This window comes from Chiloscyllium punctatum, chromosome 48 (genome assembly GCF_047496795.1).
Source record: "Chiloscyllium punctatum isolate Juve2018m chromosome 48, sChiPun1.3, whole genome shotgun sequence".
NCBI lineage: Eukaryota > Metazoa > Chordata > Chondrichthyes > Orectolobiformes > Hemiscylliidae > Chiloscyllium > Chiloscyllium punctatum.
In genome coordinates, this window is record NC_092786.1 from 46,542,739 (window position 1) to 46,569,904 (window position 27,166).

The following is a 27,166-nucleotide window of genomic DNA, read 5'->3' on the forward strand; positions in this document are numbered from 1 at the left end:
GGCTCGTATCCCTCTAAACCCTTCCTATTTGTGAGAAACGAAGCTCACTCACTTCAATAATTTCAGTCCGAGACAAGATCTGAAGCAATCAGTATGTTTTATGCTTGCAAGCGTGGTGCCTAAAATATACACACAGAGTTTAGCAAGTACATATCTTATATAGGTTTCACTACTCCAAACCCTGTGCCCATTACTATTGTTTATTTCTTGCCTTATCCGGCCTTGTGCATAACAAAGTACAAGTTTTACTTGGCTATTTCACCACATCCTGCTGTGGTCCATTATTAGGTATATCCTCCTTCACTGCCATCTGTTTCCCTTACTTGTGACATTTCCTCCCATTCCTCAACCATATTGAACCTTATGACCTTTTAATTGGGGTTTTTTTTTTAGATTTAGATTAGATTAGATTACTTACAGTGTGGAAACAGGCCCTTCGGCCCAACAAGTCCACACTGACCCGCCGAAGCGCACCCACCCAGACCCACTCCCCTACACCTAACACTACGGGCAATTTAGCGTGGCCAATTCACCTAACCTGCACATTTTTTTTTGGACTGTGGGAGGAAACCGGAGCACCCGGAGGAAACCCACGCAGACACGGAGAGAATGTGCAAACTCCACACAGTCAGTCACCTGAGGCGGGAATTGAACCCAGGTCTCTGGCGCTGTGAGGCAGTAGTGCTAACCACTGTGCCACCGTGCCGATCATTTGTTTGTTTTTTGTTTTTTGTTTTTGCAGGAATGGGAAACAGATGCGTATAACTACTGTTCGTACAAGCATATCTGGCTTAACCTACATCCTTACAACATCTTATCTATTTGTCTGTTACATCTACCATTGTTTGCAGGCACATTTCATTCTTGTATGCACATTTTAGCTAATACAAAAACACATATATTTCCTTCACAGAGTTTTCACTTGTTGACTGAGCTCTTGGTCGAAACAATTATACACTGATGTGAGTTCATTTACCTTGCATAATTAATTATGATTGCAGAAGTAACACTACTTTACCTATATCCCACATTTTCATACACCTATCCAGATGCCTTTTAAATGTTGTAGTTGTACCAGCCTCCACCCACTTCCTCTGGCAGCTTGTTTCCAAACACACACCACCCTCTGCATGAAAAAGTTGTCCCGAGATCCCTTTTAAATCTTTCCTGTCTACACCTCTAGTTGTGTGCTCCCACCCCCGCCAGGGGATCTATAAATAAATGCTGCAAGTATTGGTTCCAGTTCTATCCTTCACCACTTGGTCTCCTGGATTACAACCAGGAAGTAGTTCTCCAAAGATTTTTTACAAGAGTCACAGCATTTCGTCATATATGGATGAAGGAATAGAAATGTATAAAGTTAAAAGAAAATCACACAACACCAGGTTATGTGATTTTTAACTTCATACACCCCAGTCCAACACTGGCATCTCCAAATCATGACTAACATAGAAATGTAAACATAGATTGGCAATTAGTTGGACTTTTGTTGTAAGTATAGTCTTGCATGAAGGTGAACATTAGCCAGTCCTCCTCTCAGCAAAGCTGTTATTTTTAGGGAATAATGAATAAATAAATGATGAATTGGTGGTAATAGGGTTGTGGTAACCATGGTGATGGGGGGGGGGGGGGTCCTGACCCGGATCCGGAAGTGTCTCCCCCTCAGGCTGACACTTGCTCACAGCTGCAGGGCTCTGAAGGGAAGCGGTTTGGTTTGTTCAGTTCCGAAGGTTTTATTTTATATATTTTTTTTTATTGGGTTGAGGGGCGGGGGGCGGTGGAGGAGGATGCCCGAGGCCCGGGCCCTGCGCCCGGGGGACACCGCGGAGGAGAGTGTCAGGAGGGACCTCCTGGCCGCCGACCTCAGGTGCAGCCTCTTCATGTCGGCCCTGCAGAGCTACCGCCGGGACTCGGTACTGAGGCCCTTCCCGGCCTCTTACTACAGCGGGGACTACAAGGACTTCGATGGCCTGGTGAGGGGGGGAGGGGGTGAGAGTTCAGGGGAAGGGGAGGGTGAGAGGTTTTGTGTGGGGGGGTGGGGGAGGTGTTGTGGGATTTTTAACTTCATACGTTTCTATTCCTTCATCCATATATGATGAAATGTTGTAAAGATCTTTTGGAGAACAAAGGTCTACTTCCTGGTTATAATCCAGAAGACCAGGTTTTTTTGGGGAGGGGGGGTGGAGAGAGTTGGAGGGGGACGAGAGTTGGGAGGGGGAGGGGGACGAGGGTGGGGGGGTGGAAGAGGAGGGCGAGAGTTGGGAGGGGGAGGGGGAGGGGAACGACGAGAGTTGGGAGGGGGACGACGAGAGTTGGGAGGGGGACGGACGAGGGGGGGGGTGGAGGAGGACGACGAGAGTTTGGGGGGCGTGGAGGAGGACGACGAGAGTTGGGAGGGGGAGGGGGACGAGGGTGGGGGTGGCGTGGAGGAGGACGACGAGAGTTGGGAGGGGGAGGGGGACGAGGGTGGGGGTGGCGTGGAGGAGGACGACGAGAGTTGGGAGGGGGACGAGGGTGGAGGAGAACGGCGAGGGTGGGGGGGGAGAGGGACGACGGGGGGGGGGTGGAGGAGGACGACGAGGGTGGGGGGGAGAGGGACGACCGGGGGGGGTTGGAGGAGGACGACGAGAGTTGGGGGGGAGAGGGACGACGGGGGGGGTGGAGGAGGACGACGAGAGTTGGGGGGGGAGAGGGACGACGGGGGGGGTGGAGGAGGACGACGAGAGTTGGGGGGGAGAGGGACGACGGGGGGGTGGAGGAGGACGACGAGAGTTGGGGGGGAGAGGGACGAGGGGGGGCGTGGAGGAGGACGACGAGAGTTGGGAGGGGGAGGGGGACGAGGGTGGGGGGTGGCGTGGAGGAGGACGATGAGAGTTGGGAGGGGGACGAGGGTTGGGGGGGGTGGAGGAGGACGGCGAGGGTGGGGGGGGAGAGGGACGACGGGGGGGGTGGAGGAGGACGACGAGAGTTGGGAGGGGGAGGGGGACGAGGGTGGGGGTGGCGTGGAGGAGGACGACGAGAGTTGGGAGGGGGACGAGGGGGGGGGTGGAGGAGGACGACGAGAGTTGGCGGGGAGAGGGACGAGGGGGGGCGTGGAGGAGGACGACGAGAGTTGGGAGGGGGAGGGGGACGAGGGTGGGGGTGGCGTGGAGGAGGACGATGAGAGTTGGGAGGGGGACGAGGGTGGGGGGGGGGTGGAGGAGGACGGCGAGGGTGGGGGGGGAGAGGGACGACGGGGGGGGGTGGAGGAGGACGACGAGAGTTGGGGGGGAGAGGGACGACGGGGGGGGTGGAGGAGGACGACGAGAGTTGGGGGGGAGAGGGACGACGGGGGGGGGTGGAGGAGGACGACGAGAGTTGGGGGGGAGAGGGACGATGGGGGGGGGTGGAGGAGGACGACGAGAGTTGGGGGGAGAGGGACGAGGGGGGGGTGGAGGAGGACGACGAGAGTTGGGGGGGAGAGGGACGAGGGGGGGCGTGGAGGAGGAGGACGAGAGTTGGGAGGGGGAGGGGGACGAGGGTGGGCGTGGAGGAGGACGACGAGAGTTGGGAGGGGGAGGGGGACGAGGGTGGGGGTGGCGTGGAGGAGGACGACGAGAGTTGGGAGGAGGGGGACGAGGGGGGGTGGAGGAGGAGGGCGAGAGTTGGGAGGGGGAGGGGGACAAGGGTAGGGGGGCGTGGAGGAGGACGACGAGTGTTGGGAGGGGGACGAGGGTGGGGGGGCGTGGAGGAGGACGACGAGAGTTGGGAGGGGGACGAGGGTGGGGGGGGCGTGGAGGAGGACGACGAGAGTTGGGAGGGGGATGAGGGTTGGGGGGGGCGTGGAGAAGGACGACGGGAGGGGGAGGGGGACGAGGGTGGGGGGGGGCGTGGAGAAGGACGACGGGAGGGGGACGAGGGTGGGGGGCGTGGAGGAGGACGACGGGAGTTGGGAGGGGGAGGGGGACGAGGGTGGGGGGGCGTGGAGGAGGACGACGACGAGAGTTGGGAGTGGGAGGGGGACGAGGGTGGGGGGGTGGAGGAGAACGACGAGAGTTGGGGGGGAGGGGGACGAGGGTGGGGGGGGCAAGAGGAGGGCGAGAGTTGGGTGGGGGAGAGGGACGAGGGGAGTGGAGGAGGAGGGCGAGGGTTGGGTGGGGGAGAAGGACGGGGCGGGTGGGGGAGGACGACGAGAGTTGGGGGGAGAGGGACGAGGGGGGGGTGGAGGAGGACGATGAGAGTTGGGGGGGAGAGGGACGAGGGGGTTGGAGGAGGAGGGCGAGAGTTGGGAGGGGGACAAGGGTAGGGGGGTGTGGAGGAGGACGACGAGAGTTGGGAGGGGGACGAGGGTCGGGGGGGGCGTGGAGGAGGACGACGAGGGTCGGGGGGGGGCGTGGAGGAGGACAACGAGGGTCGGGGGGGGGCGTGGAGGAGGACGACGAGGGTTGGGGGGGGCGTGGAGGAGGACGACGAGGGTCGGGGGGGGCGTGGAGGAGGACGACGAGGGTCGGGGGTGGCGTGGAGGAGGACGACGACGAGGGTCGGGGGGGGGCGTGGAGGAGGACGACGAGGGTCGGGGGGGGCGTGGAGGAGGACGACGAGGGTCGGGGGGGGCGTGGAGGAGGACGACGAGGGTCGGGGGGGGCGTGGAGAAGGACGACGAGGGTCGGGGGGGGCGTGGAGGAGGACGACGACGAGGGTCGGGGGGGGCGTGGAGGAGGACGACGACGAGGGTCGGGGGTGGCGTGGAGGAGGACGACGACGAGGGTCGGGGGGGGGCGTGGAGGAGGACGACGAGGGTCGGGGGGGGCGTGGAGGAGGACGACGAGGGTCGGGGGGGGCGTGGAGGAGGACGACGAGGGTCGGGGGTGGCGTGGAGGAGGACGACGACGAGGGTCGGGGGGGGGGCGTGGAGGAGAACGACGAGGGTCGGGGGGGCGTGGAGGAAGACGACGAGGGTCGGGGGCGAGTGGAGGAGGACGACGAGGGTGGGGGGCGTGGGGGGGGCGTGGAGGAGGACGACGAGGGTCGGGGGGGGCGTGGAGGAGGACGACGGGGGTGGGGGGGCGTGCAGGACGACGACGAGAGTTGGGGGAAGGGGAACGAGGGTAGGGGCGTGGAGGAGGAGGACGAGAGTTGAGGGGGGAAGAGGCGGGCGAGAGTTGGGTGGGGGAAAGGGACGAGGGGGGGTGAAGGAGGTGGGCGAGAGTTGGGAGGGGGACGAGGGTGGGGGGGGGCGTGGAGGAGGACGACGAGAGTTGGGAGGGGGAGGGGGACGAGGGTGGGTGGGTGTGGAGAAGGACGACGAGAGTTGGGAGGGGGAGGGGGACGAGGGTGGGGGGGCGTGGAGGAGGACGACGAGAGTTGGGAGGGGGACGAGGGTGGGGGGGGGCGTGGAGGAGGACGACGAGAGTTGGGAGGGGGAGGGGGACGAGGCTGGGGGGAGGCGTGGAGAAGGACGACGAGAGTTGGGAGGGGGAGGGGGACGAGGGTGGGTGGGTGTGGAGAAGGACGACGAGAGTTGGGAGGGGGAGGGGGACGAGGGTGGGGGGGCGTGGAGGAGGAGGACGACGAGGGTGGGGGGGGCGTGGAGGAGGACGACGAGAGTTGGGAGGGGGAGGGGGACGAGGGTGGGGGGGGCGTGGAGGAGGACGACGAGAGTTGGGAGGGGGAGGGGGACGAGGGTGGGGGGGCGTGGAGGAGGAGGACGACGAGGGTGGGGGGGGCGTGGAGGAGGACGACGAGGGTCGGGGGGGCGTGGAGGAGGACGACGAGGGTGGGGGGCATGGAGGACGACGGCGAGAGTTGGGGGAAGGGGAACGAGGGTAGGGGCGTGGAGGAGGACGACGAGAGTTGGGGGGGAGGGGGACGAGGGTGGGGGGGGCGTGGAGGAGGACGACGAGAGTTGGGAGGGGGACGAGGGTGGGGGGGGGCGTGGAGGAGGACGACGAGAGTTGGGAGGGGGAGGGGGACGAGGCTGGGGGGAGGCGTGGAGAAGGACGACGAGAGTTGGGAGGGGGAGGGGGACGAGGGTGGGGGGGGCGTGGAGGAGGACGACGAGAGTTGGGAGGGGGAGGGGGACGAGGGTGGGGGGGCGTGGAGGAGGAGGACGACGAGGGTGGGGGGGGCGTGGAGGAGGACGACGAGAGTTGGGAGGGGGAGGGGGACGAGGGTGGGGGGGGCGTGGAGGAGGACGACGAGAGTTGGGAGGGGGAGGGGGACGAGGGTGGGGGGGCGTGGAGGAGGAGGACGACGAGGGTGGGGGGGGCGTGGAGGAGGACGACGAGGGTCGGGGGGGCGTGGAGGAGGACGACGAGGGTGGGGGGCATGGAGGACGACGGCGAGAGTTGGGGGAAGGGGAACGAGGGTAGGGGCGTGGAGGAGGACGACGAGAGTTGGGGGGGAGGGGGACGAGGGTGGGGGGGGCGTGGAGGAGGACGACGGGGGTGGGGGGCATGGAGGACGACGGCGAGAGTTGGGGGAAGGGGAACGAGGGTAGGGGCGTGGAGGAGGACGACGAGAGTTGGGGGGAGGGGGACGAGGGTGGGGGGGGCGTGGAGGAGGACGACGAGAGTTGGGAGGGGGACGAGGGTGGGGGGGCGTGGAGGAGGACGACGAGAGTTGTGGGGGGGGGAGGGGGACGAGAGTTGTGGGGGGGGGGAGGGGGACGAGAGTTGTGGGGGGGGGAGGGGGACGAGAGTGGGTGGGCGGGGGGAGGGGGATGAGGGTGGGGGGGCGGTGGAAGCGGAGGACGAGGATGGGGGGGGCGTGGAGGAGGACGACGAGAGTCGTGACGGGGGAGGGGGACGAGGGTGGGGGACGAGTGTTGGGAGGAGGCCGAGAGTCGTGACGGGGAGGGGGAGGGGGACGAGAGTTGGGAGGAGGCCGAGAGTCGTGACGGGGAGGGGGACGAGAGTTGGGGGGGAGGGGGATGATAGATGGGGGGGGAGGGGAACAAGAGTTGGGAGGGGGACAAGGGTGGGGGAGCGGTGGAAGAGGAGGATGAGGATGGGGGGGGCGTGGAAGAGGACGGCGAGAGTCGTGACGGGGGAGGGGGACGAGGGTGGGGGACGATGGAGGACGGCGAGAGTCGTGATGGGGGAGGGGGATGATGGAGGACGGCGAGAGTCGTGACGGGGGAGGGGGACGATGGAGGACGGCGAGAGTCGTGACGGGGAGTGGGACGAGGGTGGGGGACGATGGAGGACGGCGAGAGTCGTGACGGGGGATGGGGACGATGGAGGACGGCGAGAGTCGTGACGGGGGAGGGGGACGATGGAGGACGGCGAGAGTCGTGACGGGGAGGGGGACGAGGGTGGGGGACGATGGAGGACGGTGAGAGTAGTGACGGGGAGGGGGACGAGGGTGGGGGACGATGGAGGACGGTGAGAGTAGTGACGGGGAGGGGGACGAGGGTGGGGGACGATGGAGGACGCCGAGAGTCGTGACGGGGAGGGGGAGGGGGACGAGAGTTGGGAGGAGGCCGAGTGTCGGGAGGGGCGGGGGAGGGGGAATGGGACGAGAGTTGGGAGGAGGCCGAGAGTCGTGATGGGGAGGGGGACGAGGGTGGGGGACGAGAGTTGGGAGGGGGAGGGGGACGAGGGTGGGCGTGGAGGAGGACGGCGAGAGTTGGGAGGGGGAGGGGGACGAGGGTGGGGGTGGCGTGGAGGAGGACGACGAGAGTTGGGAGGGGGACGAGGGTGGGGGGGGCGTGGAGGAGGACGACGAGAGTTGGGAGGGGGATGAGGGTTGGGGGGGGCGTGGAGAAGGACGACGGGAGGGGGAGGGGGACGAGGGTGGGGGGGGGCGTGGAGAAGGACGACGGGAGGGGGACGAGGGTGGGGGGCGTGGAGGAGGACGACGGGAGTTGGGAGGGGGAGGGGGACGAGGGTGGGGGGGTGGAGGAGAACGACGAGAGTTGGGGGGGAGGGGGACGAGGGTGGGGGGGGCAAGAGGAGGGCGAGAGTTGGGTGGGGGAGAGGGACGAGGGGAGTGGAGGAGGAGGGCGAGGGTTGGGTGGGGGAGAAGGACGGGGCGGGTGGGGGAGGACGACGAGAGTTGGGGGGAGAGGGACGAGGGGGGGGTGGAGGAGGACGATGAGAGTTGGGGGGGAGAGGGACGAGGGGGTTGGAGGAGGAGGGCGAGAGTTGGGAGGGGGAGGGGGACAAGGGTAGGGGGGTGTGGAGGAGGACGACGAGGGTTGGGGGGGGCGTGGAGGAGGACGACGAGGGTCGGGGGGGGCGTGGAGGAGGACGACGAGGGTCGGGGGGGGCGTGGAGGAGGACGACGAGGGTCGGGGGTGGCGTGGAGGAGGACGACGACGAGGGTCGGGGGGGGGCGTGGAGGAGGACGACGAGGGTCGGGGGGGGCGTGGAGGAGGACGACGAGGGTCGGGGGTGGCGTGGAGGAGGACGACGACGAGGGTCGGGGGGGGGCGTGGAGGAGGACGACGAGGGTCGGGGGGGCGTGGAGGAAGACGACGAGGGTGGGGGGCGTGGGGGGGCGTGGAGGAGGACGACGAGGGTCGGGGGGGGCGTGGAGGAGGACGACGAGGGTCGGGCGGGGCGTGGAGGAGGACGACGAGGGTCGGGGGGGGCGTGGAGGAGGACGACGAGGGTCGGGGGGGGGGCGTGGCGGAGGACGACGAGGGTCGGGGGGGGCGTGGAGGAGGACGACGGGGGTGGGGGGGCGTGCAGGACGACGACGAGAGTTGGGGGAAGGGGAACGAGGGTAGGGGCGTGGAGGAGGAGGACGAGAGTTGAGGGGGGAAGAGGCGGGCGAGAGTTGGGTGGGGGAAAGGGACGAGGGGGGGTGAAGGAGGTGGGCGAGAGTTGGGAGGGGGATGGGGACAAGGGTAGGGGGGCGTGGAGGAGGACGACGAGAGTTGGGAGGGGGACGAGGGTGGGGGGGGGGGCGTGGAGGAGGACGACGAGAGTTGGGAGGGGGAGGGGGACGAGGCTGGGGGGAGGCGTGGAGAAGGACGACGAGAGTTGGGAGGGGGAGGGGGACGAGGGTGGGTGGGCGTGGAGAAGGACGACGAGAGTTGGGAGGGGGAGGGGGACGAGGGTGGGGGGGGGCGTGGAGAAGGACGACGAGAGTTGGGAGGGGGAGGGGGACGAGGGTGGGGGGGGCGTGGAGGAGGACGACGAGAGTTGGGAGGGGGAGGGGGACGAGGGTGGGGGGGCGTGGAGGAGGAGGACGACGAGGGTGGGGGGGGCGTGGAGGAGGACGACGAGGGTCGGGGGGGCGTGGAGGAGGACGACGAGGGTGGGGGGCATGGAGGACGACGGCGAGAGTTGGGGGAAGGGGAACGAGGGTAGGGGCGTGGAGGAGGACGACGAGAGTTGGGGGGGAGGGGGACGAGGGTGGGGGGGGGCGTGGAGGAGGACGACGAGGGTGGGGGGCATGGAGGACGACGGCGAGAGTTGGGGGAAGGGGAACGAGGGTAGGGGCGTGGAGGAGGACGACGAGAGTTGGGGGGAGGGGGACGAGGGTGGGGGGGGCGTGGAGGAGGACGACGAGAGTTGGGAGGGGGACGAGGGTGGGGGGGCGTGGAGGAGGACGACGAGAGTTGTGGGGGGGGGAGGGGGACGAGAGTTGTGGGGGGGTAGGGGGACGAGAGTTGTGGGGGGGGAGGGGGACGAGAGTGGGTGGGCGGGGGGAGGGGGATGAGGGTGGGGGGGCGGTGGAAGCGGAGGACGAGAATGGGGGGGGCGTGGAGGAGGACGACGAGAGTCGTGACGGGGGAGGGGGGCGAGGGTGGGGGACGAGTGTTGGGAGGAGGCCGAGAGTCGTGACGGGGAGGGGGAGGGAGACGAGAGTTGGGAGGAGGCCGAGAGTCGTGACGGGGAGGGGGACGAGAGTTGGGGGGGAGGGGGATGATAGATGGGGGGGGAGGGGAACAAGAGTTGGGAGGGGGACAAGGGTGGGGGAGCGGTGGAAGAGGAGGATGAGGATGGGGGGGGCGTGGAAGAGGACGGCGAGAGTCGTGACGGGGGAGGGGGACGAGGGTGGGGGACGATGGAGGACGGCGAGAGTCGTGATGGGGGAGGGGGACGATGGAGGACGGCGAGAGTCGTGATGGGGGAGGGGGACGATGGAGGACGGCGAGAGTCGTGACGGGGGAGGGGGACGAGGGTGGGGGACGATGGAGGACGGCGAGAGTCGTGACGGGGGATGGGGACGATGGAGGACGGCGAGAGTCGTGACGGGGGAGGGGGACGATGGAGGACGGCGAGAGTCGTGACGGGGGAGGGGGACGATGGAGGACGGCGAGAGTCGTGACGGGGGAGGGGGACGATGGAGGACGGCGAGAGTCGTGACGGGGAGGGGGACGAGGGTGGGGGACGATGGAGGACGGTGAGAGTAGTGACGGGGAGGGGGACGAGGGTGGGGGACGATGGAGGACGGTGAGAGTAGTGACGGGGAGGGGGACGAGGGTGGGGGACGATGGAGGACGCCGAGAGTCGTGACGGGGAGGGGGAGGGGGACGAGAGTTGGGAGGAGGCCGAGTGTCGGGAGGGGCGGGGGAGGGGGAATGGGACGAGAGTTGGGAGGAGGCCGAGAGTCGTGATGGGGAGGGGGACGAGGGTGGGGGACGAGAGTTGGGGGGGAGGGGGATGAGAGATGGGGGGGGAGGGGAACGAGAGTTGGGAGGGGGACAAGGGTGGGGGAGCGGTGGAAGAGGAGAATGAGGGGGCGTGGAAGAGGACGGCGAGAGTCGTGACCGGGGAGGGGGACGAGGGTGGGGGACGATGGAGGACGGCGAGAGTCGTGACGGGGGAGGGGGACGAGGGTGGGGGACGATGGAGGACGGCGAGAGTCGTGACGGGGGAGGGGGACGAGGGTGGGGGACGATGGAGGACGGCGAGAGTCGTGACGGGGGAGGGGGACGATGGAGGACGGCGAGAGTCGTGACGGGGGAGGGGGACGAGGGTGGGGGACGATGGAGGATGGCGAGAGTCGTGACGGGGGAGGGGGACGAGGGTGGGGGACGATGGAGGACGGCGAGAGTCGTGACGGGGGAGGGGGACGAGGGTGGGGGACGATGGAGGACGGCGAGAGTAGTGACGGGGAGGGGGACGAGGGTGGGGGATGATGGAGGACGCCGAGAGTCGTGACGGGGAGGGGGAGGTGGACGAGAGTTGGGAGGTGGCTGAGTGTCGGGAGGGGCAGGGGGAGGGGGAATGGGACGAGAGTTGGGAGGAGGCCAAGAGTCGGGAGGGGCAGGGGAAGGGGGAGGGGGACGAGAGTTGGGAGGGGGAGGGGTCGAGGGTGGGGGAGTAGAAGAGGAGGACGAGAGTTGGGAGGGGGAAGGGGACGAGGGTGGGGGGGGGCTGGAAGAGGGGGACGAGAGTTGGGAGGGCGAAGGGGACGAGGATTGAGGGGGTGTGGAGGAGGAGGACGAGAGTTGTGACGGGGAAGGGGACGAGGATTGAGGGGGGGTGGAGGAGGAGGACGACGACAAGAGTGGGGAAGGGGCAGGGGTCGAGGGTGGGGGGGTGGAGGAGGATGACGAGAATGGGGAAGGAGAAGGGGACGAGGGTCAGGGGGTGGAGGAGGACGATGAGAGTTGGGGGGGGAAGGGGCCGAAATTGGGTGGTGGTGGAGGAAGGGGATTTGATGTTGCAGAGGAGTGGGTAGTCAGGGGAGGGAGGAAGATGGGGAGAAAAGAATGTGGAGTGAGGGAGGGGAGGAGGGTGGAGAATGCAGGTGAGGGAGGTTGCGTGTGAGGAGAGGAAAGTTGGGAAGGATGGGATAGGAAGTGGGTGGAAGGTGGTGTGGGTGAGGGGATGAGAGGGGTTGGGGCAAGGGGTAGTGGGTGGGTGAAGGGCACAATGTAGCTGAGGTGGGAACAAATGATGAGGGGAAGAGGGAGGTGTGGGTGAGGAGACTGGGAAGGACAGGAATGTGGGATGAGGGGAGGAGAGGTGGAGGGTTGGTGAGGGATCTTTGGTGTGATGAGGGTTTGTAGTGGGGATGCAGATTGGGTGATGTGTGAGGGGTAAGTGGTAAGGAGGTAAAATCTGAGGGTGGAGAAGTGGGACTGAGGGGGATTGTGGGCATTTTGGAGGAACCTTCAGTCTTGAGAGAGGGAATCTTGCAAAAGGTGCCCATATGGTTAATGTGATTGAGGAGGTTGATCAAAAATTCTTTGAAATTGTTTCAGGAAAAAGTACTTGAAGGTGGAGGAAAAATTGTAGGGGTGGGGATGTCAACTCGCTTAACTGCTTTTACAGAGAGCTAGTATGGATCTGATGGGCAAAATAGCCTCCTTCAACAGGCATTGTATAATTCAGCTCATTAAAAGAACTGTGCAAGGATAGTGCCAGAGATGCAGGCTGAATTGAGTATAAGGCAAGACTGATCAATGGATGGAGAAGGCTCCTCAGTAGATTAGGCATCCCAGTGATGAGCTTGGATCATTCCCAGCTTCTGTTACTGCACAGCCTCATTAGTACCTTTCAGTGGACATATTGTAATTTTTAGTTGTTTGACACATGACCTGTAATCAAAGACCATGGCAAAACAAATTACTTTCTGCTCACTGGCATCACATCTCAAGTTGTGTTTAGAATAGTGTGTTATACTTCTGAAAGAAATGGTGCTCAGTATCATTTTAAAATAATACTGTAAGTCAGAAATTGAACTTTCATTTGCCAAGCAAGGCATGCTGCAGTTTTATCTAATAGGAGTGACAAGTAGTAAATAGACTGTTCCTAAGTTTAGAGCTATACCATTTTCAGTGCTGTATTTTGTTGCTTTTTTTTAAAATGTGGAAAATGTCATATCGTATGTAGTGCTGTATTTTGTTTTTGTTTTAAAGTGGAAAATGTCATGTCATATGTAGACTCTTCAGTAATTGTAGCGGAATTGAAGTGAAATGTAACATTTCCTGTAACAAACACAGAATGATAGAGAAACTCGGCAGGTCTGGCAACATCTCTGGAGAGAGAAAGAGTTAACATTTCCAGTCCGGTAGGACTTCAGAATTGCTTTTGTAATGTTGGACAAATAACTTGACAAGTCATAATTGGTTTCTGAGGAACTGTCTGAAGTTTTACCACAGAGAAGAGCATCCCCAGAGGCAGATTACACAGAGCTATGTTGCAGTCAGAGGGCAGATATTAGGTGTGTTTTCCAGGAAAGCACTGAACTGCTGATAAATATAAAGTATTTTATAGAAAGATGGGACATTTCACTAGAAATGCACCACAAAAGCATTGTGGAATGTTAAATGCATATTACAGCTAGCAGAGTTGAGTTTTGGAATCTTCTGCAGAAGTTGAAAAAGCATTAGTTTAAAGTTGGCCTGCAATCAATGTAAATAATCATCATTCATAGGTGTCTTTCAATTCCACTTGTTTGTAAGCTTTCAAATGGATGCTAAAAGTGACGCTGGTTTTGTTTTGAGCATGAGGACAGAATTAAAATACTTTTAAATTACTAAAATACTAAAAACTTTTTCAACTTACTAGGAATCTGACTATTGAATACTGATATAATTAGCAAATGGTTTAAAACTAATTTTCAATAATTGAAGATCAGTGACTCTGAGTTGGTAGATTGATGCAGATTTTTCCCAAAAATAACACTTTTCAAAACAATTTCATCTGTGTTAATCAGTCTGAATCTAGTTATCATTCTTAAATATTTTAACAGTGACCTTTAGAAAAAAAATTGCCTGACTGTATACTTTTTTGGGGCAGATTTTGCTTTTGCATACATGCAAATGGTTTGGGGATGTGGATGGAGTGGAATACTGCTTCTCAAGCTGATGCAATTTTGAGTGCATGTTACACTAGAGATCTTGATCGCATCCAAAGAGGAAACTGTGTTCTGATCTTTTAATGGTACTGCTGACTGTTAAAGCTCTGTGCTGAACATTTGATGTGATATGTTTTTGAACTGACAGTGTGTGTCTCTCTTCGCAGCTTGCTGATGCTCAGAATCTGCCAAATCTAAAACAGTTGCTACAGTCTGGAATAAACCCACAAAAAAAAACCTTAGAACTTCTCAGCTGGGCCTGTTTATCAAAAAACCTAACCATCAAAAGTTTGGGGAAAAAGGGGGTAAGAACCTATCTGAATGATTTATTAAAAACTTTGAAGTGTTGTTTAGCTGGTATTGAAATTTCTACAGTCATGACTGTCTGTACCCATGAGTATAAATTCAGCTGTTTGTCTCCAAGTTGCACACCATCCAGACTTGGAAATATGTTACCATTCCTTTGTTTCTGTGTTAGAATTAGCTAGCAGCATAGTAGAGTATCATCACCACACAAGTGGCAGTGGTTTAATAAGATGTCTACCCTGTTAAGGACGGTTAGGGATTGGCATTAAACTCTTGACAACAGTGGTCATATTCTATGAATGAATTAGAGGATATGTTGGATAACAGCATTTATTGGATCAGAAATCGTAAGGTACTCTTACCAGCCTGTAATGTCTTTCCCTCAAACTTTTAAAGTGTACAAGCCACAATTTTGAGGTCATGAGCTTGAGGCAGCCATGGCCGCCATGGAGCTCTGAATGAGTTATCATTCCCACACTATCCTCTAACAGTCTCTTGCTTTTGTTGTGCACCCAATCTCCTAAACATACAGGTCGTGGCTGTGTTTGTAGGAGAAAGGTTGGGAAGCAAAATGTCATTGATACGGCAGTTTTGCAAACGTATCATAAGAACTGCAGGTATACCAGTTACTGTGCACAGTGACGTGCATGATATGCTGTTTCTGGGTATAAGTGTGGGAGTTTACAATTGTACAGAGATGTGTGTAGCCATCCTGCATTTGGATGTAGCCAGACATTTTGCAGAATAACACTTAGATTCAGTTTTGAATTTCAAAAAAAGCAATAAACCTTTCATTCCTCAGTTTTCAGTGTTTTAATTCTCTGTTACTTTTTAACTAAACTTCGGATGTCACTGCTGGTAATTTGCTTTGTCAAAAGAGCTTTTATTAATGAACTGGACTGTTGATCTTATTGATTGCTGCAGCTGTGTGTTACCCTGTGTGTGTGTCCTATTTACTTAACAGAATAAGTGAGCTAAAAATAGCACTGAAATTGGGGAACAAGACTCTTTTACGTCAAAGATTACTCACTGCCATTTTGTAAAATCTCAGGACAGCTTTGCTAGTACTTACAGGTGAATAGGTTGATGTATTAAGGCAGCAAACTATATATGTTCTAGTGGCCATTTGGATTGAAGAAAAAGCTTGTTAGGTCGTGGTCTTGTTTGAGTACTACTTTTTAACCTTTTGTGGAGCATGGGATTTGACAGACGTCTGGGTTCATGGGGATGGCTGTTGGGTTCCTGCAAAGGATTTTCTGTTAGAGTTCAAAGTAGAGTTTGTACATTATCCATTTTAGCCATAATGATTTGTGTAGAAAAGTAATGTGTTTTACTTCACGGGATGAAGTTTGTGTTGTGGTTTTCATGTCTGGATGGTGTGCAACTTGAATTTGAAATTTTACATGTAATTCCATCTCTTACCTTCAAAGCAGTAAACGTAGCAATGATTTTCCCCGTGGTAGGTTGGCAAGTTTAACATATTTGCCAGTGGAGTGGAGAGTAAGGAGCGGCTGCTACTTTGCAAAATCTTAGTGGGAATCGGAGGATTGATTGCTCAGAAGGTTTATCTCTCTGCACCGTGGTGCTAGTGGTTGTATAAAGATCTGTTAATGAGAACACCCTGCTTATGGTTGTGGACTCTGAGGAGAGAATAGGAAGGAGTCTCACCCTACTCCCCCACATCATCGCCATAAAAAAAACCTTTGTTCGATTAGATTTTTTTTGCAACAGAATTTCTTGTTTGTGTTCTAGTATGAAGAAATCCAGGAACTCACTGGGTTCACAACTCCCTCTGCTGCTACCCCAGACTACTTGTTTGAGATTGTCTATTGTGATCAGATGAATGCCAAGTTTGAGGAAACCAAAGGAGACAGAGATCTCATCTATGCATTTCATGGGAGCCGACTCGAGAATTTTTATTCTATAATTCATTGTGGTTTACAGTGTCATTTAAACAAGGTGAGGAATTCAATGTTTTCTTGCATGGATTAACATGCTTACAAGGATTACTTTGCATGAGGGACCATTCCATCATTAATCAGCTCCACTAGTTCTTAAAAATAATTTATTCAAACTTTAATTCTCATTTTATCACAAAAAAGGAGTGTAAATAACAGCATCAGGATAACTATAGATTAATGCATTTGTTTAGTTACTCATTGATACCTGTCGTTCCCTCTAGTTTTCCTCTGCCCTGTCCTGGGGTGATCCATGCAACACAGTCACTGAGTACTTCTAACTGGCAATGTGCACTTTTTCCCCTCATGCAATCTTTTTCACGTGCTCTCCCTCACACATTCCTGCCTGGCTTGATGTCATCTTGCTTTCTCTTTTAATTGTTCTCACACCAGGGCAACATCTTTGTGGTACATCTAACCTTTCATCTTTGTGCTTACCTTGGATCTTAAAATAGACACAAAAATCATAAGAGTACACCACCAAAGTAGCATTTGATTACACCAATGAATCTGGTTGTTTGGTTCAACCAGTCTAAATATTGGTGTTTATCTTCCTTTTGAATAATACTCTGAATTCACGTGGCGACATACTGTTGACACTGAATACCTATTCAAGAGAATTGCGAAGGATATATAAGTATTGGTTTGACTTTGTTCGCTCACTCCAAGTTTATTTGTGTCCTTCTTTTCTTCATAGACCTCTCTGTTTGGGGAAGGAACTTACCTTACCAGCGATCTGAGCTTGGCTCTTCTGTACAGTCCCCATGGTAATGGCTGGCACCAAAGTATTCTGGGACCTGTCCTTAGCTGTGTTGCAGTTTGTGAGATCATTGACCACCCTGATGTTAAATGCCAAGTTAAAGGAAAAGGTATCATTTGTTTTGAATCTTGGCACAAATATTTTGTAAATGGTTTGAGTCATGACTATTATTCTTGTGCAGAAATACCTGTTTTTGCTTGCTTTCGTTCAGCTGTTAATAATTGAGTGCAGGAGATTAAGCAGTGAACTAAGTAAAGTATTTAAAGATTATTAAAAGAAAATCAAATATTTGGAAGTATTTCCTCCAGTTGAGGAATCCTCAGCAAAGGATCATACATTAGAGCTCAGATTAGAGCTGGACAATGTTGAGAAGTACTACTTTGGATTTGTAGCTCCTTTACAGACCTGTTCAAATCAGGTCTATTGGTTCCAGAAACATTAATTTCATAGGCCTAGATAATCAGTGATAAACAAGGATTACCCACCTCTGATTGAGATTTAAACTACTCGTGCTATTTTATGCTGGAGACTTTGCAGCTTTTGGTCCTGGTTTGATAAGGATTCCAGTGTGAACGGAGTTGGAAGGTTGTGTGCCAAGTGTATCTCCAACAAAACCATGTCCCCTGTTCGTGAACTGAAGATATGTCTCCAAGTTTTTTTCCCTGCTTTTAAATGCATCAACCCTTACAGTGTTTAATATTATCCTCACTCTCCAATCTGGTAATGTTCAGTCTAACTACTGGCCTGCGCCCCCACAGCCAGATAGTAGCCCTTGTCCCTGACATTATTTTAGCACTGTCCTACAACCTATCAGTGTCAACCTACCTTGACCCCACAGAGTGTTCAGTACTTCATCTTGTAGAGGGTAGTGAATGTCTAAACTTTCCTACTCCAGAGAGTTGTGGATGCTAGGTAACTGAAAGTATTTAAAGAGGAGCTAGACCGATTTAGCTGAATAGATTTTTGAAATACAATTGAGGACTGTGCTGAACACGACAGAGGAATTGAGACCTGAGACAATTCATCCATGATCTTATAGAATGGGAGTGCAGCAAGAGGGGCTGAATGGCCTACTCCTGCTACTTATTTTTTTTTGTAAGTGTACGGAACAATGTTAGTTATATGGAATGGAGCTGCAGATCAACTGTGATTTAATTCAGTGATGAAAAAGGCTTGAGGGACTGAATGATTGCTCTTGACATGGAGAGTTTGAAACAAATCAATCTTTTTCCCTTGGGTGTTCCTGACCATTTAAATTTTATTGTAATCTTCAGCATCTGGTCCATTATTACAGCTGCACCTATAGAAATATCAGCCGCAAGTTTTATGCCAAAGTGTCTGGAAATTCCTGGGCTTGGTGATGTGTGACATTTACATGTTCAAATCCTATTATTCTCTTGGATTTACTTCATAAATAATCTACTTTTGGATCTCTGTTATGCTTGTTAAGTGAATGTTGTTTTCTTGATTTCAGACGCTGGTGGCATAGATCGCCGAAGAGCAAGGGTCCGGAACAGTGAAGGTGGCGATGTTCCACAAAAGTACTTTGTGGTCACAAACAACCAGCTCCTGAGAGTAAAATACCTGCTCATTTATTCTGAGAAATTACACCGAAGAAGGTAAAATTTAGCTTCTTTACTGAATCTTCACAAAGCTCTCCCTCTGGTTGGTGGCACGGCTCAGTAGTTAGCACTGCTGCTTCTTAGCTCCAGGGACCCCGTTCGGTTTCAGCCTCAGGCAACCGTCTCTATGGAGTCTGCACATTCTTCCAACGTCAGTGTGGGTTTCCACCAGATGTTCCGGTTTCTTCCCACAATCCAAAGATGCGCTGTTTACAGAGGAACCTTGATTATCTGAAGAACACAGGCGGGTAGTATTTTGTTTGGTTAATTGAGTTTCTGATAATCAAATGCTAAATAACATAGTTTAGCTGAGCATCATGATCTTGCTGGATAATTGAGGTTCCTCTGTAGATGGATTGGCCATGCAAAAATGTCCATAGATTGTAGGGGTGTGCAGGCTAGTTGGATTAGCCACAGGAAATGCAGACTTACAGGGAGGAGGTAGCAGGGTGGGTGTCAGTCGGATGCTGTTCAGACATTTGGTGTGGTCTTGATGGGCCAAATGGCCTGCTTCCACACTATTGGGATTGTTTGAATGTCTTGAATTCAAAAAGCTTTCTTTTCTGGATGGCAGCGGGCAATGACCAGTTTGGGTTTTGGGATTGCTTCATTTTAGGCTTCACTTCTGTCGGGCAAATCTTGAGATATTTAGTTAGATCTTAACTAGCACTATTGGAGTTAAAATGTTGGTGCTCATACAATTGTTGGTTGATGGATTGAGATATCAGACACGTGTGTCATATACGGTACTTGTGTCATATACAATACATGTGAGCAAGTTTGGTGAAGTATGTTTGCATATGTCTGCACATGGTGCAGATGTTAAGGATGTGAAGATAAATACATCACATGGTGTAAAGTGCCCAATTCAATATATGGAAGATATTCCATTTTGTTGCATTATTTGTCACTTTTGGCTTTCTCAATAATGTGAAACAGTTGTCTTAATTGCTGTATTTTCTGAGTTTGAGAAGTTTAATCATTTATTTATTGAGGCTTTTGTAAAATACTTAAATCAGAGATTGGGTACACAACCAATGACTGCATCTATGTTGTAAGTACATAACTGACGAGATTTTGGTCAGTCAGGAGGCAATCTTTTACAAATTGCAGGAACACCGAAGCTTGGTATGTCAAAGTGGTAGTTTCATTGATGCTTTGATAATTAGGGAGGCAAAATGTGGAGGTGGTGTGGTAATGAACACTGGGCAACAAGGAGTGGGTCACCCCAAAAAAGACTGATTGGAATAGGGTTAGATGTTCATGCTTTAAGAATTTCAACCCAATCCTAATCTGTATCCAATTAATTCACATCTGCTGCTAATAGTCTCAGGACAAGAGGTGGCCAGACAGTCTATTGTTGGATGACAGATTGGCCTTTCTCTCAATATTAGTCAGGCTATCGGCCTCTGACTTAGTCCTTTGGAAATCTGACAGCCAACGGAAAGCAAGAATGACATCAAGAGAAGATAAATGTTTCTTTTTGGCCCCTGAAGCTGCTCAATGACCCCACCCCCTGCCAGGGTCAGTAGTGGCACAAGTGTGGGCAATCACTTTCACCCCCCACCAGCAAGTGATGTACTGCTGGGTTTCCCATTTGAATCTTATACCCCTGCCTATGCAAACCACTGCTATTAAGATTCAGCTTGTATATGTAGGTTGTTGTTGAGAGAAATGATCTTCAGCTGAAGATTAGAAATGTTTCTCATTCTTTTAGACATTGAAATTCATTCTTTTATTTTCCAGTTTCTGACCTTTCTCCATATGTATAATAAATGATTTCTCCATGAGTGCGATTGTTGTTTTTAAAATGTTCAGCTGATTCTATATATAGCTAATTTGTTTATTTCACACTAATAAAAGATTTCATACTTTTGAATTACTTATTGTCACATTCTGAAGTATTTTCAAAATTGAATTTTTTAAAAACAAAGGATAAGTTAGAAAGATATTTTCATTGCAAAGTATAGTATATAATTATAATAATAACTGTTTTGTTTTAATGTTGCAGACCCACAAAGCAACCATCCTGGATCTCTCGGCATAGTTTTATAGTAATGATGATGCTGTATTTGTTGCTGCTGATAGCTATTGGTGCCTGTAACTCACCAACTTTCCAGTATTACTGGAATCGATTTCTTGAATCAAAGCGATGAGTTTGTTGCTGCAATGTTGTTTACTGCCCAAAACCATGGACATGCACTACACTATTTACCTGAAGCCTTAGACACCGCTGTTGCAGAAAGGCACAAGTTTGGACCAAGAAAAATTTAATTTACAAAAAACTATAGACAAATTGCTGTGCCAAGAATGTTGTTTAGACTTTGGAATTCCTGTACTGTGTTATGGTTATATTTAGTTCTGAATAGTCTATACTTTGTCTTGCCCATGGGTAATGACTGATTGTGTTAGGAAATGTAGCTGTTTTGTTTTCAATTTTGCATGAGGCTGTGATTTTTCACCCCTTTGCTTAATCACATGCCTTTTGCATTGGCCCCACCAAATAGTCAGTGCTTAAGATGGAAATGAAATCTCCAGTGCATCTTATTGACAATACACCTCCTATACATTGGAGGCGATTTGAACCACTGCATTTGGAGTTATACTGCCCATTTTAAAATTCTGACCTTGGTAGCTGTTGGCGAGAAGACATCATTGTGGCCCTGAAGTGACCCAACTACAAGATATGAACATTAGGAAAGCTTTATTTGTTCCACTGTGATACAAGTCTCATTAGCAGATGGTTTTCCTCATATCTTAAGAAAGCTATTTTATACATTCTGTCCAGTAATAGTTTTATATATAGTATATTTGGCATCAAAAGAGCTGCAGTGTCCCAGTAACCAGCTCATTGTTTGTTCTCCCCACATTCTTTTCCAAAAATTCCACAGTGAAATCCTTAGGGAATAAACAAGGGCTATGAACAATAAAAAATGCACAGTGAATAATTTTTGTACTGTATTATACGTTTTATATCCTTGGAATGAAATGTCATACGGCATTTGATGTTAGTACGCGGTAGAATTGTAACTTGCCCACCAGCTTTCAAAATATAAATGTATCCTGCATGAATTGCAGTCAAAACTTTCTTGCTTTTAAGTATAAACCCAAAGGTTTAACAGATCAGATATAAAGGGCAGCTTTTAGCCTGTAAAGTAAGTTTATCTTCTTTGAGTCGCTAAAGTGATTTTGGTCAATGTTACCTGCAGCTTTAATGGCTTTTGCATTAACACCCACTCCTGTAACCCAACATATGGGGATTATTTATCTATATATATTATAGTTATCACACAATTTAATGGGATACTCTTTGTGTTCTATGGGAGGAATACCAGGGATAATGAGTATTTCCAGTCTGTAAATTTTCTAAAGTGTAATTTTAGATTTTGTTGACACCACCATCTAGCATCAATAAATTTGAATTAGGAAATGAGATGTTTAGCAAACTGATTCCCTCCATTGTTATGTTCCAGTACTGCTTCATCTAATAACATTGAGTACACCGAAAATCAAATCAAAGCAGGCCTATTTGCTTTGTTCCGGTTGCAGTATACCTCAGCATAGATCACATTCTTACTGTTTCTTGATATTTGGTTGCCAGTTAGATATTGAATCTGGTATAATTTCAATGTTATGTCTTTGATAGCTCAAATTTTGTATCTTGTTTATTTAAAGGGGAATTGTTACTTAAATACCTTTTATCATTTATACTACTTTGTAAAAAAAACTGTTCATTTTGGTGAGGGGCTGGGTATTTTGCTTTTGAGCATTTTCTAAATATATTTCCAGATTCTGAGTATTTAATACAGCAGTTAGTTATTTACTAAAACCTATTGTACTAACTCCCTAGTAAAAGTTATAATGGAAAGCTATACGCTACCTTTGTCTCTGCACTAATTAACATGGGGCCATATCCAGGAGCTTTTAAACTTCTTGGTGTTGTTTTCATATGTCTTTTACATTGGTGTAAGAATATAAATGAAATAGATCAAGAAGTATGATGATTTGAAGAAAACAAATTAATTTTTCACCCATGTGCAGAATTACAATGACGTTGATTATTTAAATCTGACCCAATGTTCCCTTCGTCAATACGAAAAGGACAATCATCAAGTATTTCATAATGAATGCCTACATTGAACCTTGTGCTTTAAGATACTCCCCAGTATTTTTGCACTGCTAAATCAGTAAACCACTGAATCACTTTCTGTATGACTTTATGGTATCCTGCAAGAATCTATTTTGGAGTCTAAACTATTCGCTGTATTTTTCTTTTGAAGACTTGAATGATGGGATAGAAAGCCTTACATATAAATTTGCTGATGACACACAGGCAACTTTGCAAAAGCTATAGATGGAATCATTACATTACCAAGAGATATTGCTAGATTCAGTGAATTGTAAAATGAGTTTCTCATTAGGTAATTATGAGAATATCCATTTTGAATCTATAACAAATAGAGGATGGTATTTTCTAAATGTGGAAAAGTTAGAAATGATGCAACTCCAAAGAGACTTGGGGATCCAGATAAATAAATTATTAAATTGTCATGAACGGGTGTTGAAAATTATCCAAAAGGCAAATGGAGTGACATTCTGTTAAACTGGAGGACTCTGGTACACTGGGAGAAGTCATTTCTCACCAAGCAGAGTACACACCTGGAGTAATGTGTGAACCTCTCCACACTAGGCCTTGATCAGTATGTATTGGTTCTGGAGGAAGTACAGTGTACATTTACCATAAGGAGACATGGACTCGCTTAAATTAGGAGAGAAGATTAGGGTCATTATTCCTTGGATAGAAGGTTAAAAGGTGATTTTATTTGAAGCTTTCAAATTGTTAGGGTGAACTGATGGTTGATTTTATACTGGATTAGTGGTGCTGGAAGAGCACAGCAGTTCAGGCAGCATCCAACGAGCAGCGAAACCTTGATGGTTGATTTTGTCTATGCTATTTATACTGTTCAGTAAACTAGGGCTAGGGGCCAGAGTGTAAAAATTAGAGCCAGACCTTATAACAGTGAAATAAGGAGATGCTTTACACCAAGTATGCTAGAAGCTTGAAGTACTTTCTGCAAATGGCATTTCATCACTTGTTAATTTTAAATTTTGAGAGATTGGTTCACCAAAGTATTGAGGGATATGGGGCAAAAGCAAGGATATGGATTTGGGGAGATAAAGAGGCACAAAATTATGTTGACATGAATTAACTCCATTCCCTGCCCAAGGAAAAGCTGGCAGCCACTTATAAGTTTGCTCTGTACTGCTGTGGGCAAGCGGGCTAAATGAGCTTTGAGTGGGACTTTGGCCCCTCAGTGAGATAAAGCCTAAATTCTGGAGCTGTCAGCTCCAAAGATCCTGATCATGCCAGTGCCCTGTAACGGGCACTCCCAGGTTGCCAGGCTTATTGAAGACACTGAACTCTCAATCCAGCTTAATCCAAGGATGTGCAGTAAAGGTTTTCCTCCCCTTAAGTTTTTTTTTCCCCCAACTATGTGAGACAGTAGCTTCCACATGCTGATTGGTATGTGCAGAATCACTCAGCAGTCGTGCAATGTTAATGTTGGAGCTGTACCTTTTATAGCAGCCCTGGGAGGGTGTTAGTGGGTGAATTTTAACAGATATGCGGGCAGGATGGAAATGAGGAGGACTTGCTATCTTCTCAGATGGTGGACTTGGGGCACCTCTGCTGCATATGGGGCACCCTCCAATGACAATAACCCCTCCTTTCCACAGTTTTTTACACCTTTATTTAAGAAAAAACAATTCCATTCCTATCTGACTGCTCATGCATGGGCAGTGTAATATATAGATCTAGAGAGCCTTTAGCAATCTCTGTCTTTAACATACGGTGGCTGGGCTGCAATTTTGACAACCAATCATCCTCTGTTCTTAGGGTGAACCTGGAGGTGGATGGGAAGGTGATGAGCTAGACACCTCCCTCTCACCTAACACATGCTTGCCGATGGCACAGAATCTCAGCCCCTCAGTGCTCATTGTCTGTGTACTGTATGTCACTTTTGATGGGAGTTCCATCTGCTTCCCTATGGCTTGTTCTGAGACCATAGAGGACTTGCGTCTTTGGGCCCTCTGAGTACAGCTTTTACTTTAAAAAAAAACCTGAAAGAATTGCGGATACTGGAGATCTGAAACAAAAACAAAAATTGCTGGAAAACCTCAGCAGGTCTGGCAGCATCTGTGTAGAGAAATCAGAGTTAAGGTTTCAGATCCAGTGACCCTTTTGGCGCATCCTGAAGAAGGGAAACTGGACCCAAACATTAACTCTTGATTTCTCTCCATAGATGCTGCCAAACCTGCTGAGATTTTCCAGCAATTTCTGTTTTTGTTTCGCTTAAGTAACCTGTTATATACTAAAATGAATGATTTGAAGAACTGCGTTCTGCCTCTAGTTTTCATGGGAATAAGCTTCATGTTTGCCTTTCTCGTGATTTTATGCTTCACTAATATGTTCGTAATTTTATTGTGATGAGAGTTGTAGATGAAATGACCAATAAAGACTTCATTTGTTGCATTTTTTTTCCTGAAGTGAATTCACATTTCTTTACAATTGTAGTAAAAATGCAGTTTCTATGTTCAGGGCACATTAAGCATCGACCTAGTTATGGTTTCAATTACTCTAAACTTAGAAGTACCTCCTGCCATTTTAACTTGTGTTCATGCAATCGCATGTCATATTTGAAGAAAATCTAAATGTTTTGAACTCCGGAAATAGCAGTTTACCGCTCTTGAGTATATAGCTTACAGTGTAAGGAAGAGGAGGAATCTCCGAACGTGCATACAATCAAAATATTGCAGATGCTGAAAATCTGAAACAAACACACAATGCTGGAGAAGCTTAGCAGGTCTGGAGAAGAAACAGAGCTAAAGTTTTGAGTTCTGTATGAATCTTCTACAGATGCTGCCAGACCTGCTGAGTTTCTCCAGTGTTTTCTTGTGTTTAACTCTGAGTGCATGGCTGCCAAAATGAAGAATAAGAGTTTTAAACTGAAACAGGTGAGGACTGACTTGCTCTCAAGTTTCTTGTTAAGTGTTCATTTTTCTTAGATAGTTAGGTACTGACTATTCCACACCTGATTGCTGCCCAACTTTTAGGCAATGCTAACCTAATTGAAGCGTGAATTTGTATGATTTGTCCTTCTCCATTCTGACAAGGAGATGCCTACCTCTGATAGCTTAACTGAAGTTGGGGTTGCTGTTAGGTGAAATGAGAGTAAGGACTAATGCCATAAGATCAAAATTCTAAGCATCTGTGTGAATAATGTATATTGTGATTCAAATGCATATGCAATTGATTACAATGCTGCCTCGTGTACACTGACACTAATTTTGCAAATACTGATCGTGCAGCAGCATGGCATCAAATTTACGTTGTCATAATAACTATTTCAGATACATACTTGTGTGTGTAGTTCAGCGAGGTGTGTCTCTGCAGTATTTTAAAAATAACACTTCCCCCTTTCATAGCCTGAAAAGATTTCATTGCAATGTAAGTTGTGTGCCTGTAATCACCATATAACTGTGCACTCTCCTATTTAATATATGTACATATATATGCCATTTGATATGATTTCTCAACATCTTCAAAATATTTTTGCATGAAGAAATTCTTTTAATTCACTAAATAGCTGAACTGCTGAGAGATTAAACCAGCACTAACTGTTTGTTAAATGACATCATTTAAGTTTAAGCTACAAGAGGCACTTAATTACAAAATGTTTCCTATCTGATGCACATCATCTACTTGTGAAAAATGCATGAGAGCATTCACAAAAAGTGTTGTTATATGACTACAATATGCAATTTCTTTGTGCATGTTTAAAAATTGTTGATTTTATTTTGGCATGGCCTATGTTTAATGCATATTTGCCTGTGACTGCTTTACACGCACAGAGTTTGGCGTGATTTTGCATTTCTTAAACTGGTCATAGTTGCTTTCAGTTTTACTGTCACCTCATAGTTTGTACATTTGCAATGCTTCCAAGCTGTTGCTACTGTAACTAACTGTTATTGATTATTGCTTACTCATGCCAATATGATTGGAACAACATTGCTACTTATCTGTTGTCATCTCTTTTGTTACTGGTCCCTGTTTGTAATTTGTTTTTCAATCGTGAGCAATAGTTTGTCTGGTCGTTTGATAAGATATGGGTGGTACTGGATGCCTCATAATCCTTGCCCTCCTACTTCTGACTGACTACTAAACTCTCCATACACTGATTTTATTTTCTATGTTTAACCTGCTGCCTCTGTTCATCACGCTTATTTTTCCCATCCGACTGACTTACTGATTCAAATGAAATTGGTGGCAGGCTTAATGGAGGCGAAGCTACTTTTGGGGGTACTGTGCAATTCTGATCTCCATGCGATAGGAAAGATGTTGTGAAACTTGAAAGGATTCAGAAAAAGATTTGCAAGGATGCTGCCTGGGTTTGAGCTACAAAGAGAGGCTGAACAGGTTGGGGCTGTTTTCTCTGAAGTGTTCAGAGTCTGAGGGGTGACCTTATAGTTTATAATACCATGAGGGGCGTGGATAGGGTAAATAGACAAGACCTTTTCCCTGGGGAGTCCAAAACTAGATGCACAGGTTCAGGGTGAGAGGGGAAAGATTTAAAAGGGACCTAAGGGACAACTTTTTCACACAGAGGATGCTGCATTTGGAATGAGCTGCCAGAGGAAGTGGTGGAGGCTGGTTCAATAGCAACATTTTAGAGGCATCTGGATGGGTATATGAATTGGAAGGTTTTAGAGGGATC

The 27,166-nt window shown here is 50.9% G+C and overlaps 2 protein-coding genes across 2 annotated transcripts; one reads left to right on the top strand and one right to left on the bottom strand.

Annotated features, from left to right (window-relative positions):
- The first annotated feature begins 1,657 nt into the window (after nt 1-1,657).
- parp16 (poly (ADP-ribose) polymerase family, member 16) lies at nt 1,658-24,924 on the top strand. Its single transcript, XM_072565136.1, has 6 exons — nt 1,658-1,973; nt 13,914-14,051; nt 15,805-16,011; nt 16,708-16,879; nt 18,245-18,389; nt 20,404-24,924. The coding sequence occupies exons 1-6, from the start codon at nt 1,788-1,790 to the stop codon at nt 20,546-20,548; spliced, it is 993 nt and encodes a 330-aa protein (XP_072421237.1). The 5' UTR covers nt 1,658-1,787; the 3' UTR covers nt 20,549-24,924.
- On the bottom strand, nt 2,083-11,449 carry LOC140468792 (uncharacterized; the record flags this gene model as incomplete). Its single annotated transcript, XM_072564813.1, has 6 exons — nt 2,083-2,113; nt 7,628-7,724; nt 9,127-9,246; nt 9,722-9,826; nt 11,000-11,134; nt 11,317-11,449. Coding segments are annotated over 6 exons (621 nt in total), but the record flags the coding sequence as incomplete, so codon positions are not given.
- Nucleotides 24,925-27,166: the final 2,242 nt, after the last annotated feature.

Excerpts from the sequence above, each read along its gene's own strand:
- parp16 (XM_072565136.1), top strand. The coding sequence starts at position 1,788 with ATGCCCGAGGCCCGGGCCCTGCGCCCGGGGGACACCGCGGAGGAGAGT. Across the intron at positions 16,880-18,244 it reads ATGCCAAGTTAAAGGAAAAG|ACGCTGGTGGCATAGATCGC; the intron begins GTATCATTTGTT and ends TCTTGATTTCAG. Across the intron at positions 18,390-20,403 it reads GAGAAATTACACCGAAGAAG|ACCCACAAAGCAACCATCCT; the intron begins GTAAAATTTAGC and ends TTAATGTTGCAG.